Here is a 15,762-nt window from a genome sequence, read left to right as displayed (position 1 = left end):
AGTAATACGAAGAAATGTGTAAAAATACATATATTCATCCATGAACAAAAAATACAACCTATATTTTAACATATTAACACATTAAAAAATTCAACTTTTGACTAATTAAGCCATGAACCTTGGTTACTTAACTGCATATTTTAGTGTAGACTGAACCAAACGTAAAAATGTTCTAGTCAACGCGACACACTATGAAGCGAAAAGCTCAAAAAGTGGCCATAAGTGGAATTTTTTTAATACACCATTTTCATTAATTGTTTTTTAAAACTCATTCGAAAAAATATCAAACGATAAGAAAAATATATATTTTTGTTCTCTTATGTCTGCTATCCTAGTCAGAGAAGCATTTTTTCCTACCTAGTAGAAGGTAGAAAAAGTTCGCTAAAGTTCGCGAACTTTTTATACTTATCTAATTTTTATTTTTTTTACTCATTTAGATGATTTTTTTATTTTTTTTTACATGAAGCTTTATTTAGACATTCTTTTATCTTTTTCAAAAGTAAAAAGCTTGAAAAAATATTAAATATAGCTTTTGTCAAATGAGTAATTAAAATATTAGGTGAAAATATAAATTTTCAAATAAATATTGTTATTGAAAATAATATATCTCAAAAGATCCGCAGAGTTCCACCCTGAAATGACTTTTTTATCCTAGGGGATGTTATCATTAATAACTGAAAAAAAGATTCAGCTGCCCAAATTGCCTGAAATGGATATATGGGAATAAGTATAAAAAATAAAAATCTGTGTAAAATATTTTTCAAAAATAAAAATAAGAATTGAGATAACCATGTTGGACGGCAAGGCAGTGAATGCAATAAGCAAGCTATAGCTTTAGGATTATCCATACTGCACTGTTGAATACGAATTTTTGAATTCATTCTACAGTTGGGATATAAAATGGATAATAAAATATATCAGTACCGATGTCAATCCGTCAGAAGATAAATTATCTGTAAAACCTCAAAAAAAAGAAATCAAAAGAAAGTTTAGAGAGGTGTTAAGCTTAGTGTTTGATACTCCTTTCGGAAATACTAATACAGGAAACACTGCAAGGAGGGCATTTCTAGCAGCAGATTCTTTCTCTGAAATAACAGGAATTAGTTTGGACCTCATTTTAAGACTAGGAAATATATTGTATGCCGTTTGCAGTGGAATCCACCTAAACTTGGATGCTTTTAAAGCATACTGTTATAAAACTTCAGAGCTGATAGTGGAAACTTATCCTTGGTACATTATTCCACCTACACTTCGTAAGGTTCTGGAACATGGATTTTTATTGCTGAGCATTTGGATCTTCCCATCGGAGCGTATTCGGAGGAGGCTCAGGAATCACAAAATAAGGTCATACGAAATGCAAGATTCAATCACACATGCAAAGTATCTAGAATTAATGTGATGCAGAACCAATTAAAATATTTACTGATAAGAAGCGACCCTTTCATCTCTTCGATTGCTTTCAGGAACCCCAAGACATTTTCTAGTCCTGACCTTGATCCTGACGTACAGGACCTCCTCAGAGGAGATGAAAAGTTATTTTTTTCTTAATAAATGTTATCTTTTCAAATTTAGCAAAAAATATTCCAATTATAACTAACACAATAAATGATTTTATTCATCCGATAATTTCTGTACTTAATACTTTGAACTTTCCATTAAAGAGTTTGAATGTGCTAACAAAATGCTAAAAATCAATAAATCGATAGGCCCAGATCAAATAAATGGTAACGTTATAATTGGTTCTTACAAGATCATAAAAACTATACTCTTTTAGGTCTTTAGTTGTTCAATTAAACAAGGAATATTTCTTGATCAACTAAAGATAGCCAAAGTTACAGCGATACTTAAAAGGGGAAAATTATCAAATATAACTAATTATCGTCCAATTTCTGTACTTTCTGGTTTTTCAAAGATTCTTATTAAAAAACTAGAAAATTATGGAATCTGTGGTAATTTTCTAAAATTACTTAAGAGCTATTTAAGCGATTGTAAACAGTATGTGCAAATTAATGTATCCTCTACAACAAATTTACTAAATATAACATGTGGTGTCCCCCAAGGATCTATATTAGGACCACTTCTTTTTCTCATTTATATCAATGATCTTTATAATGCCTCAAATTTAAAAATAGTAATGTATGCTGATGACACAAACTTTTTTCTGTCTAGCAGTAATATCATAACACTATTTAATGACATGAACATAGAGCTAATTAAATTTTCAAAATGGTTTAAGTCGAATAAGTTATCAATTAACATAGAAAAAACTAAATGGACTCTTTTTCATCCAAAATCCAAAAAATATCTTTTGCCAAATGATATGCCTCAAATATATATATAGATAATATTCAAATAAGACAATCAAAAGTTGTACTCTTTCTTGGTGTTCTTTTTGATGAAAACCTTACGTGAAAAAATCAAATTGAAACCTTGCGCAACAAAGTTTCAAAAAATATTGGAGTATTATATAAAGCGAGAAGTTTTGTAAATAGACACGCATTAATTCAACTTTATTACTCACTTATTCAATGTCATCTAAATTATTCAAATATCGCATGGGGTAATGCTAAAAAAAAGTCAATTAGATCCTCTTTATCGGCAACAGAAGCATTTAACGGGTGATGCGGAAGTTATCGGACAAATCCTAATTTCATTATTTGAGCATAATAATTAGTTTTAGTGGTTTTATGCGTAGGCATGAACGTTCTATAAAATATAAACTTTATTATTTGAAACACAATTATTTAAAATGAGGTTAAATGAAGCTGAACGAGAATCTTTTCGAAAGCGACTAAAAATGTTTTTGTAAATAAACCTAATATAAAAAAAAAAAATCGTAAATCATTTTGAAAAGGAAGGATTTGCTCGAAGTACAATATATGATAACCTAAAAAGACTTGAAACTGTTTAATCGTTTTTTGATAGAAAGCACCCTGGTCGTCCGACATCCTGGACTAGAGAAAAGAAAGCCGAAATTTTCGGCTTTCTTTTCTCTAGTCCAGGATCGAAAAGGATCTAGTCCAACAATCGAAAAAGGGTCAGTAAGAGAAAATAAGTATTAAATTCGGTGTAAATCAATCGACAATTAGTCGTCAGTTTAAAAAAATGAATATCAAATATAGAAAACGTGAAAAGACTCCAAAATACACTATAGAACAACAAATAAAGGCAAAGAAAAGAAGCAGGAAACTAGTTAACCAACTCTATAACACAAAATCGCTTCTAGTCATCGATGACGAAAAATACTTTTGTTTTGCAGGGGACAACATGCCTGGAAATTCTGCATACTACACAAACAATAAAAAGACATGCCCAGAAAGGGTTCGTTTTATTGGAAAAGAGAAATTTCCACAAAAATTCTTAATGTGGATAGCCATATCTGACCGTGGTATGTCCGAGCAATTGTTTCGCACTTTCAAGGCTTTAGCGATAAATTCATCAATATATATTAATGAATTTTTAGAAAAACGACTTCTTCCATTTATTCACAAGTATCATGGAGACTTTAACTATTTATTTTTGCCAGATTTAGCAAGTTCTCATTATTCTAAAGATTCTCTAAATTGGAAGGACCAATATGTCTATTACGTTGATAAAGAATCCAATCCCCCCAATGTGCCTCAAGCAAGACCAATTGAAAATTTTTGGGGTCATTTGGCACAGAAGGTTTACGAGGGAGATTTGCAAGCTTCAACTGTGCAAGTTTTGATTGATCGCATTAAACTAAAATTACAAGAAATTGTTTTAAACTTTTTACAGTCGCATATGAAAAGCGTCAGAGCATAAATTGAGATCAATTGCAGATGGTGGTGTTTTTTCATATAAAAAATAATATATTTTTATTAAAAGATAAATGCTTTATTTAAAAAAGATATAATAGTAGTTTGTTTTTTTATGTATAAATAAGTTATTGACGTTTTTATTTTGTCCGATAACTTACGCATCACCCGTTAGCACGACTAATAAATTTTAAAGATCGTTTTACTCATGCAAAACCACCATTATTCAAAATGAGTATTCTTAATATATACAAACTAAATGTTTTTAACACTCTTTGCTTAAATGTAAGATAAACTTAGCTCCAATACCTTTTCAAAATTTATATGCAATAAAGCCCAAAAACAAATATGATCTAAGAAATTACAATTTTATTTATCAACATTATTCGCATACGAGTTTTGGAAGGTCTCTTATATCTTATCGCGGAGCTTATTTGTGGAACCAAATTGTTTTAAAAAGTTTTGATTTGTCAAAAATTGGAAATTGTCTACTTTCAAAAGCAAACTGAAAAAAGTTATTTTCTCAATAGAAAATATTTTCGAGTTCTTCTGATCTCGTTTTTCTTTTATAAGTGTTATCTAAATGTAATTTAAAATATTTGTTTTTATTTTTTATTGTTTTGTTAACGGTATTTTATTTGAACGAAGGTTTTCTTAAACGGTATTTACTAATTTAAAATATTAGATTTTAATTTTTATTGTTTTGTTAAACAGTGTTTTATAATTGAGGTATCTTATTTTATTTGTATGAAGGTTTTCTTAAACGGTATTTACTTTTCATTTTATATTTTTTTGAAATAATTGCTTTATAATTTTTGTATTGCTAAACGGTTCTCGGTGACAGGATCTTACGATCCTCTTTGAGTTTTCGTGTTCTTCATATATTATTTTACCAACGACATTTTAACCAGAGAATATTGTTAAATGAACAGAAAAAAAAAAAAAAATTTAAACTTTTTCGTGTAAAAATTCATTTATCAGTATATATAATGAAGGATTACATATTAATGCCTAATATGTAAGGTAAATATTTTTTTCAATTAAAAAATATTCTAAAAATTAAAAAAAATGGAATTGAAAATTCATGGGAGGAGGGGGAGGGAAGAGGGGAAGATTAGAGGAGGGTAAGGGAGGGGTCTACAACTTGAAAAATTATTAGTTACCCACTTTTTAAGTTTGTTTTTAAATTGGAATAATAACTTAAAGCGCAATGTCGATTGCTTTATTTTCAAAAAGTTGCAGATAACCTTTCGCAAGTACTACCATGAGTGAAAGTCATATTGGACCTGAATCTACAAGCTCGTGAATTTCTTCATTCCATAACATTTTTAAAAACACTGTTTTATTAGTGATTTTATTCCTGAAATGCTTAGTATTGATATTTTATTTAAATTTGGGAAGTGCTCTAACATATCAAGAAAATTTTTTTTAGCCTCTCCCAGAGGAATTGATGTATATAAATTGACAACGTCATAAGATACCTGTATTTGATCGTTTGATATATTGCAAAGTTTAGCTGTTTTTACAAAAGTTGACGAATTTTATAACTTTGTAATGTTTTTATCTAAAATTGGTTGAAATATATTTAGTAGATATTGTGATATTCCATATCTTGGTGTCCCATTGGTTGAAACTACTAATCGCATAGGGTATGATTTTTACGGTTTGTGCGCTATAATTACACCATACATACGTGGCAGTGCTGGTTGCAGGTTAATATAAATATAATTTTTTATGGAATGAAGAAATTCACGAGCTTGTAGATTCAAAAGATTACATTTTTTAGACATCCGAATAACCAATAATCGGAAATGTAATTATGATTTTAACATTCATCGAAAAAAAGCAATAACAAATTTTCAGGTTAAGCCCATTACAAACCACGATCCAAAAATCTTAGAAGGAATATTTAAAGGATTTATTCATAGAGCTTTATCAATTTGCTCTGAAAAAGTTTTAAATAAAGAAATCGATTTTCTAATAAATGTGTTTGCTGAAAATAGATATGTAAAGAAAAAAATTAAAAAATCTTGCAAATATTGTTATAAAAAAACCAAATTCAAATAATGAAATAATTTTATCTAACAACGAAGCAACCATGCCAACTATATCACTACCTTGGATCCCAATATTATCACCAAAACATCAAAAAATCTATAGGAAAGCAGGTTACAGGGCAGTCTTTAAATCTAGTGCAAATCTTAAATCTTTGCTAACTTCACGCAACAAAACAAAACTAACATCAAATAGCGTACCCGGAGTATACCTAATAGAATGCGAGTGTGAACAAAATTACATCGGCGAAACAAAAACGAAAATAGCAACAAGTACAAAACAAAACCTACAAAATGTTTTCGAAGAAAAATTAGAACAATCTGCAATTGCGCATCATAAAGTTAAATGTTCATGTAGTATAAAATGGGATCAAGCAAAAATGGTAAAGGTAGAACCCAATAAACTTGAAAGAAAAGTTCGAGAGGCAATCGAAATTCAGTTCAACAAATGCGGACCTAAAAATGGAGGTATAAATTTAGATGATGGTCAATATGTAAAGACGCAATTCTGGACGCCATATTTTTTAAACCTACGTAATATTAAAGAAGCCCAATTAAAGCGAAATCTAAAGAAGCCATTAAAATGTGACGTAACCGTTTGATTGTAGTTTAATTTAATTAATAATTTGTAATTAAAGCTGAAGATGCTAGTATCAATAATCGAGCGAAAATTTCAGAGCAAAATAAAAAATTAGTGTTTAGAGAATTCGTATTTATTGATGTTCATATATTAAATATATATATATATATATATATATATATATATATATATATATATATATATATATATATATATATATATATATATATATATATATATATATACATATATATACATATATATATATATATATATATTCTAAATTCGATATATATTTATAAACTCTAAATTTGATCTAAAACAAAGAAAAGCAATCACACATGGAAACTAATGTAAGTAATATTTTATTTAGTATAAAAGATTAGTTCCTTTTTTTTAATATGTTTTAAAGACAAAATAACTTTTTATTTGTATATGTTGTTTGATCTAATTATAGGGAATTATAGGAAAGGAAATATAAATATAAATACAGTTTTAGAAAGGAGAGCAAGGAATGTATAAATGCAACTTTAGGCCGAATTTGTTACGTATTAGGAAATAATAAGAATCAAAAAAGTCACAAAAGAATGCACAAAAATGTTTTGCTGTTCTTATCCTCATTCCACTTTTTATACTTTATTTATTTTAGTTATGCCTTACACAAATATTTTTGCATACATACACATACTTAAACATGCACACATTTTATCTCAGTAAATAGTTAAAAGGTGAATTTGGTTATTTGCTTTCTGGAAACTTATCTTGCTTCCTACATGCGTTAAACTTTAATTATTAGATTGTTTTTTACTTTTGTTAACATACAACTATATAACTTTAATAAAAGTTGTTTCATAACATAATGCTTCCTAAATAAAATAGGGATTATTTGCAAAAACCAGAAGTTTTTATTGTAAAAAAGTTTAGTGAAGAAGACTCGCCTTCCAAATGAAATTTATCGAAAAGAGATTTTACTATTTAATTTTATTATTTATTATTTGAAAAAACAAAAAAAAAACAAAGAAATTTGCACTTTTCTCCAACAAATTTGCTGAAAGAGGTTTGGTGTATAACTATCAAATTTTCGCCTCTTGGTTTATGTTTAAATAAATGTCAAAAGTTACTATAAAACTTACATTTTGTTGCTTATGTACAAAAAAAATTTTATGCTCACTGGATCAAGATGTTGCTGAGAGCATTTGAACGATGTTAGATTATTAAACGATGAAGCTTCAAATCAGCTGGTTGTTGTTAAAAATAATATGAAACTAAATGCATCAGAAGTTTAATCTTTATTAGAGATGTTTCGATATTACGCTCAGCATAGCAGATTATTTTCAAAGTTTTCTGAAATTTCAAAACTACCTGAGTCTATTTGCCAACGACCAACTGGATTCACTGGACAATAATTTAAAGAACTGAACGGAAATTTGATTTTACTCAGAAACACTAGTATTAGATTTAAGTCTCAAGTTCTAGCCATCTTTTTTTTTGCCTAAAAACTGGCCTTGATCAGTACATGATCGCTGTTTATTTTGGCATTGACTCTCATTTTGAAGTATCCCGATATTTGCAACAAGTTAAAAACGCTTTTGTCAAAGATTTCATCCAAACATCTAAGGAGCAGGTCACTTAACAAGAGGTGAATGGTTAGCAAACTAAAGCGAATTGGCCAGAGAAATTTGATGCTAAAGAATCTTATTTGGTATTTGTTGTTGACGGAACTTACTGTCATTGTCAAAAGAGCAGCAACAACTATTTTCAACGAAAAAAACTCAGCGTACAGAAAAAAAAAAGATTGGTGAAACCTTTTTATTTTTCGATACCAAATAAAAATACTGTAGATGTATTTGGACTTCATGAGGCAACAAAAACTGATGCATCAATCATAAATGATGTACTTCTAGACAACCAAAACCTTAGAAAATTACTTCATCCTGGTGACATTATATTACTTTAAAGAGGCTTTTGAGACTGTCTTGATAACTTAAAAAATACTTACAATTAAGTTAAATAAAAGGAGCCAAAAATACCTGCATGCATAGAAAAAGGTCAAAATAATTGACAACATTACAAGCTAATCAATCTGGAATGATTGTCAAGTGTCATTAAGTAATCAAAGACACAAAATCATTTCTAAAAACATTGTTTAGAGCTTTAAATAAAGTGCGCAATAAATGTTTACCTAACACACTCACCGACTACAGAATCACAGCTTTCCTTATTAATAGATTTTTCAAGCGCTTTTACTCAGACCAGGATGACAAAGAAACAATTATTTAATACATGAAAAAAAAACCTGATTTAGGGAATAGTTTGGAAAAGTTGGTCAAAACTAAAATACTAAACAAAAAGAGTTTGTTTGTAAACATTGAAGCAGCGCTTGTACTTGATTTTCCCAAACTGCTTGAAAAAATAATAAAAAGACAACATAACTTTAGGGTCATATCAACTTATACAATGCTTAAACTACATTTCTGAACATTTTAGTTAAGGTAAATATGAATTGGCTATATGTGAAAGTGTTCAATTGACAGGGAAATCGAAAGTTCTTTCTCTTATTATCAGGTCTCGTCATTCTGGTTCAACAAAGTATAAAGAATTTATGCAATATTTACCTAATATTAATGATTAAACTGGAATCGAAGGATGGTACTACACTTGTAAATCCGGCATAAGAGCCTTAGGTTGCTGCGCACATATTGCTAGTGAAATTAATTATTTAGCATGCGGAAAATACTTAGAGATGCCTCCGAATCCAGCTTTATCACTAACATTCTTTTTTAATAATAGCGCCAAACCTGGAACTTCAATGTTGACACAATTTGAAACATTGGAAGATGAAGTTTACGATTCAAAAAAATTTAAATAGTCTTTTAAAAAGAAACCAAAAAATAATTTAGTTTCTTCTTCTGAGTTATTTGATGATCATTCAAAGGTAGATGAAGATAAATCTATCAAGATTACAAAGAGTTCACTATCTAGTATGCAAGATGTAGTCAATCCAAAGAAATTGAAAGTTAGCAAAAAACAAAGTAAAAGCTCGTGGTTTATTAGTAAAAAGTGGGTAGAAAAGCTTATAAAAAAAATTTTAAAAAGTCAGTGAAACTATTGAACACATGTACATTGATTACTTTTACGCGTTCTTTGGACTTCAAGCAAGCTGTCTAAGAACATATCAATTAATTTGAAATACTTTGATCTCAAAGAAAAACTTGCTTCTATTATAGGGTTTATTGATTCCAATGCTTGGGATAAATCAAGCTTTGTGTTTCTCAAGACAAAAATGGAAATCTCTCTATCTCTATATTTGGAACGGAAATAAAGTATTTTATTAATTTATTAAGCTAATTCAGTCGTTTGAGTCATAAGTAATTTGGAATAATCAATTGCGCATGTGAATTTCAACAAGAACTATTAATAATCTCTACTTCTCAAAACTAGGTGAAGATTTACTCTTGAATTTTTTTCCTATAAAAAAGCGTTCTTACTGTTCATATTAACTTTCGAATTGAAACAAATTTAATGTTCTCCTTTTTTTTTTATTAAGTCGGATATTCGAAATAAGTTAAATGTCCATATACTTATATCAATTTAATGTCCATATACTTATATTAATTTAAGTTAATTTCCATATACTTATATTATATTAGTTATATGTCCATATACATATATTAATCGTTCAAAGTTGCGGCGAACAGACGTGTTTTATTGCAAAGAATTTTTTTTTTTTTTCAACAAATTTAAAAAATTTTTTTTAAAAGTTAACATTTGTTATCAATTTAATTGTTAAATATGGCAGTTACAATTAGCGAAATAAGAAATATGTTTAGAGAAATGTTTGCTGAGTATAAAAAAGACATAGAGTGACTAACAAAACAACAAGAAGAAAACGTTCTTAAAGTCATTAGTGCAAATGCAAAGATAACGAGTGACAGACAACAAAAAACAGAATTAAATATTATCGACAGTATGGAAAAAATTAAAAGACTCGAAAAGGATGTATTTGATATAAAAGAAAGCTTAAATTTTCACGAAGAACTCATTGAAAAAAAGATTAAAAATAATATTGAATCTATCGAGAAAGAAAGAGTTTCTAAAATTATGCGCACAAAAATATAATTTACCGACCTTAAAAATAAACTAAGAGAAATTGAAGATCGGTCACGAAGAAACAGGATTAATTGACTGAAAGAAAACGAAAATGAAACATGGACGGAAAGTGAAACAAAAATGATCAAACTGTTTGAACAGACTTTAGGGGTAAAAAATGTTAAAATTGAACGAGCGCATCGCTGCGGACGTAAAGATGCAAAAAAACCACGAACAATCATGATAAAACTTTTAGATTACAAAGATAAAGTGGAAATTTTAAAAAATTCTTTTAAGTTAAAGGGTGAAAGTATTTTTATTAATGAAGATTTTTGCTACGAAACTAATGTAATAAGAAAAGAATTGAGAGAAAGAATGAAAACTGAAAGGCAGCTGGGAAAATTTGCATATATATCGTATGATAAGCTAATTGTGCGCGATTGGGTATCAAAAAAACCGTGCCAAGAAAGCAAGAGTTAAGTTTTATTGTTTTATTTGCAATTTTTTGTTTATACAAATCCTTTTTATTTTCTATTATTATTATTTTATTTTGTTTAAAAACAAATAAACAAAAAATGGAATAAAACTTAATAATTAAACTTTTTGATGAAATCATCAATCTCAGGGACGAAAATGACTCCGATAATTTTAATCAACAAATATTTGAAAGTCAATACTATACAGTTTTTGAATCTTTCCAATATCTACAGAAAGAAGAAGTTTTTTTTTCAATTTTAAACAGTTTAAAAAAAAATTTTAAAAACTTTAAGTTTTTGTTGGATGAATTAAAACATGATTTTAAAATTATTTGCCTTACGGAAACTTGGTGTAAGTGTGGTTAAACAAATGCGGAATTTGAACTAATTAATTACAATTCAGTTCACCAACCACGTAATTTTGGTATTGGTGGGGGCGTAAGTATTTTTATCCACAACTCAATTAATTATAGTTTACGTAATGATCTCTGTGTGAATGAAATAGATTGTGAGTCATTATGTATTGAATTAAAAAATAAAAACACAAAAAACATAATTGTAAATGCGACATATAGACCACCATCAGGCAATTTAAAAAAATATAAAACTCATCTGAAATCATCTATAACAGTTATCAATAAAACGCGAGATCATGTCTTTTTGGCTGGTGATCTAAACATTGACCTAAAAAACATGCTTCAAATAATAATGTGAAAAACTTTATAAACACTCTTCTTCAAAGTAACTTAATTCCCACAATAAACAAGCCAACTAGAGTGACTAACAACTCTTCGACACTTCTTGATAATATAATAACTAATAACTTTCATAATAACCGTCTTAACACAGGTATAATCAAAACTGACTTATTAGATCATTTACCAACATTCTTAGTTACTAATAACATAATAAATAACAACATTCCTTCTAAAACTACCATATTTAGGCGACAGATCAATGAAAACTCTGTAAATCAGTTTCAAAACCTTTTAAGAAACAACGTTGATTGGAATCTGGTATTGCAATCAAACGATGCTAACAACTCATATGATCTATTTCTAAGTCAATTCTGCAAGCAATATGAAACAGCGTTTCCTGAAAAACAAATTATAGTGAACACAAAAACAGTTATGACTCCATGGATGTCTAATGGGTTACTAAAATCCTCAAAATGAAAACAAAAATTATATGATAAATACTTAAAAAAAAACTTATAAAACGAAATGACATATAAAAACTACAAAAATGTATTCGAAAAAACAAAAAAAATCTCTAAAAAGCTTTATTATGCAAAACTATTAGACAAAGAAGCGAATGTAATTAAAGAAGTAATTTTGCCAATTACTTCTTTAATTACATTCCAAAAAACCTTGGAATGTAATTTAAGAAGTAATTGGCAAAAATAATTATACGAGAAACACTCTGCCAAAAAAAATAACAGTTGATGATAAAAATATTTATGATAAATCAATTATTGCTGAAAAAATAAACAGTTTTTTTATTAATGCTGGTCCAATTTAAGCATCAAAAGTTTCTCTGAATTCAACTTCATTTGAGTCTTATTTAAAAAATTACGATAAAGTTATGGATGAACCTAATCTTAAATTAATTGAATTGCGAACCGTTTTTTACAATCTTAAAAACAACAAAAGTGCTGGATTTGATAAAATTAACGTTAATGTTGTAGAATCTGTTTATCATATAATCGAACCTCTTTTGTTTTACATCTTTAATCTTTCTTTTAAAACAGGAATTGTCCCGGAAAAATTAAAAATTGCACGAATCACACCAGTTTTTAAGACTTGCGATGACTCTATTATTTCTAATTATAGACCTATATCTATATTACCGTGTTTATCAAAATTGCTTGAAAGAATAATGCACAACAGGCTATTTAATTATTTATCAGAAAACAATATGTTGTACTCAAAACAGTTTGGTTTTAAGAAAAAACGTTCCACTGAACATGCAGGGTTAGGGTTAGGGTTAGGGTGATTGTGATTGATATAGTCAATCAAATAACAAACGCATTTAATACTAACTACTTTACATTAGGAGTTTTCATTGATCTGTCAAAGGCTTTTGATACCGTAAATCATAACATACTAATAAAAAATTAAATATTATGGAGTAAAAAATAATAACTTACTTTGGTTCAAAAGCTATTTGACCAATAGAATGCAATTCATCCAATATGCGCAAAAACAAACAATTCCATATGCTGTAACTTGTGGTGTCCCCCAGGGCTCTATTTTAGGACCCTTATTATTCTTAGCATATATAAATGATTTAAATCTAGTAACACCCTTCTAAAACTGTATTTTTTTTTCAGATGACTTCTATCTTTTTTATTCTCACAGAGATATTAAAACACTTTTTGAAACAGCTTACGAATAGTTGGGTAAGGTTAATGAATGGTTTATAAGTAATAAACTGTGTCTAAATGTGGAGAAAACCAAACTTATTTTATTTCATAAAGTAAATAAATTAGAAAATATTCCAAATAAACTCCCAAATCCAATAATCAATAACGCTAACATTAAAAGAGGAACTTCAGTTAACTTTTTTGGCGTAATATTATATGAACATTTAAGTTAAAATGATCATATAAAAAGCATTGAGAAAAAGTTATCAAAAAATTTTGCCATGATATATAGGGCTGAACCATTTCTAAATAATAAATCTTTAAAAAGTTTATATTTTTCTTTCATTCATTGTCATTTGATTTATTGTAATATTGCATGGGCAAGTACAAATCATACAAAATTAAAAAAAATTGTACAGTAAACAAAAACATGCCTGCAGAATATTAATTGGAGCTGATAAAATTGTACCATGCAAGCCTCTTCTGCGTATACTGGGCGCGTTAAATGTTTATAAAATAAACTTACATCAAGTTTTAATGTTTATGTATAAAACAAAAATGGGACTATCTCCTAAAATATTTCAGTCCTATTTTGAAAAAGTAGAGCATAAATATCCGACAAAATTTTCAAATAATAACTACATTGTCCCTAAATACAATTCAAAACAATTTACATATTCAATTCAATATCGTGGACCCTATTTGTGGAAAAAGTTTCCTAATATTGAAAATACGGAAAAAGTTAGTATACACCAGTTTAAAAAAGAATCGAAACAGGTGTTATTACTTATGGATTTTGATATATCCGATTTTAAATGCCTCTTTTAAACTAAAGTTCAAAATATGTATCAGAATTTATCAATTTATCAATTTTTGTTTGTTAGTTTTTTCATTATTTCAGTTATGGTGTTTCCTCTAATCTTAAAAGTTATTAATGAAATCTTAGTTTTTCAACATTTTACTTAACTATTAATGAGTTGTTATTTATTTTACTTTTAATTAAATTGGTTAAAAATTACATACATTAAACGGTTTTTTTAAATTAAGTACGCTTTTATTTTGAATTTTTGTTCTTTATTTAAATATTACTTAATTACAAGTTGTTATAAATTTTATTTTCATATTCTTCAACAAATACTTTGTATAATATACGTGTATAGTGTGGCTCTTAAAAATACGTGCTCTTTAATTAATTAATTTATTTTTTGTTTTTCTTTTTTACTTTTCTTTCAGTTTTTCTTGTTTACTTGATTAATACTCTTAACATGAATTTTGTTCTTGAAGTATTTCTTAAACTAATTGTTATTTATTTTTACATTTATAATTTTTAATAAATAGTTTGTAAAGTATAAATATATTATCTGGCTATTGTAAATACGTACGATTGGGGCTCGGTGATAAGACAAAATAATGTCTTCTACTTGCCCCGCCAGTTTTTTTTATTTATAAACCTTGTAAATTGTAAAAGTTATTAAACTTTTACAATTTACAAGTTTATAATTTTGGAGGAACGAGAAATTCAGTATCGTCCACAATTATTTTTGTCGCGTCCATAATTTTTTTCGTAATAAAAATACTTTAGTATTTTTATCACGAAATATATAATGGCAAACGTCCATAATTATTTTCGTCGCGTCCATAACTAAATTTGTCGCGTCCACAATTATTTTCGTAATAAAAATACTTTAGTAATTTTATCACGAAATATATAATGGCAAACGAAAGTAATACAAACATCAATCATTCGAATGTCGAAACAGAAGAACAAACAAAAAACAAAACTGCAACCGAAGGAATTATTTCTACAATAAAAAGAATGATGAATTGCAATAAATCAAGTTGATCAATTACAAATGCAAAAGGTCTTTCAATTAGGACAATTCAAAACATGATACGAAAACTTGAACAAGATCAAAATACATTGCCTAAAAAGCGTGGCAGAGCGGCACGAGATAATATTGAAAGAAAGAGAAATTGAATTATTATTTAATGCAAATTACGCATTAACTACGATCGACACTGCAGAATTATTGCCCAAAGAGCATAAATACTTGACAACTGCAATTAAAAGAGAAATAAAACAAATGGGTTACACCCGTAAAAGGCTTAAATTGGTCGTTGTAGCGAAAAATTTAGCTCATGTAATAGCAATAAGGTTCACGTTTTGCAATCATATTTCTTTTCTGAAAAAATTTGATCTGATTTTTATTAATGAAACCGTTTTTATTTGCACGATTCACGACATTATGGATATGCATTTATGAGAAATACCTCATATATTACAATCCCCACACAGAGAGGAAGGAATGTTAGCTTAATATGCGCCATTTCAGTTACGGGGTGTATTGCTTTTAAAATAAAGGTTGGGGCCTTTAATACTGCTAGAATGAACGAGTGGATCGAACAAGATTTAAGACCA

The 15,762-nt window shown here is 28.0% G+C and overlaps 1 protein-coding gene across 1 annotated transcript; it reads left to right on the top strand.

Moving 5' to 3' along the window:
- The first annotated feature begins 3,105 nt into the window (after nucleotides 1-3,105).
- Nucleotides 3,106-3,786, top strand: LOC136090499 (uncharacterized). Its single transcript, XM_065817203.1, has one exon. The coding sequence runs from the start codon at nucleotides 3,106-3,108 to the stop codon at nucleotides 3,784-3,786; it is 681 nt and encodes a 226-aa protein (XP_065673275.1).
- The last annotated feature ends 11,976 nt before the right edge of the window (nucleotides 3,787-15,762 follow it).

The sequence above is a fragment of the Hydra vulgaris genome, chromosome 14 (genome assembly GCF_038396675.1).
Source record: "Hydra vulgaris chromosome 14, alternate assembly HydraT2T_AEP".
In the NCBI taxonomy this organism is placed as follows: Eukaryota; Metazoa; Cnidaria; class Hydrozoa; order Anthoathecata; family Hydridae; genus Hydra; species Hydra vulgaris.
This window is presented reverse-complemented; position numbering and strand designations above follow the sequence as displayed.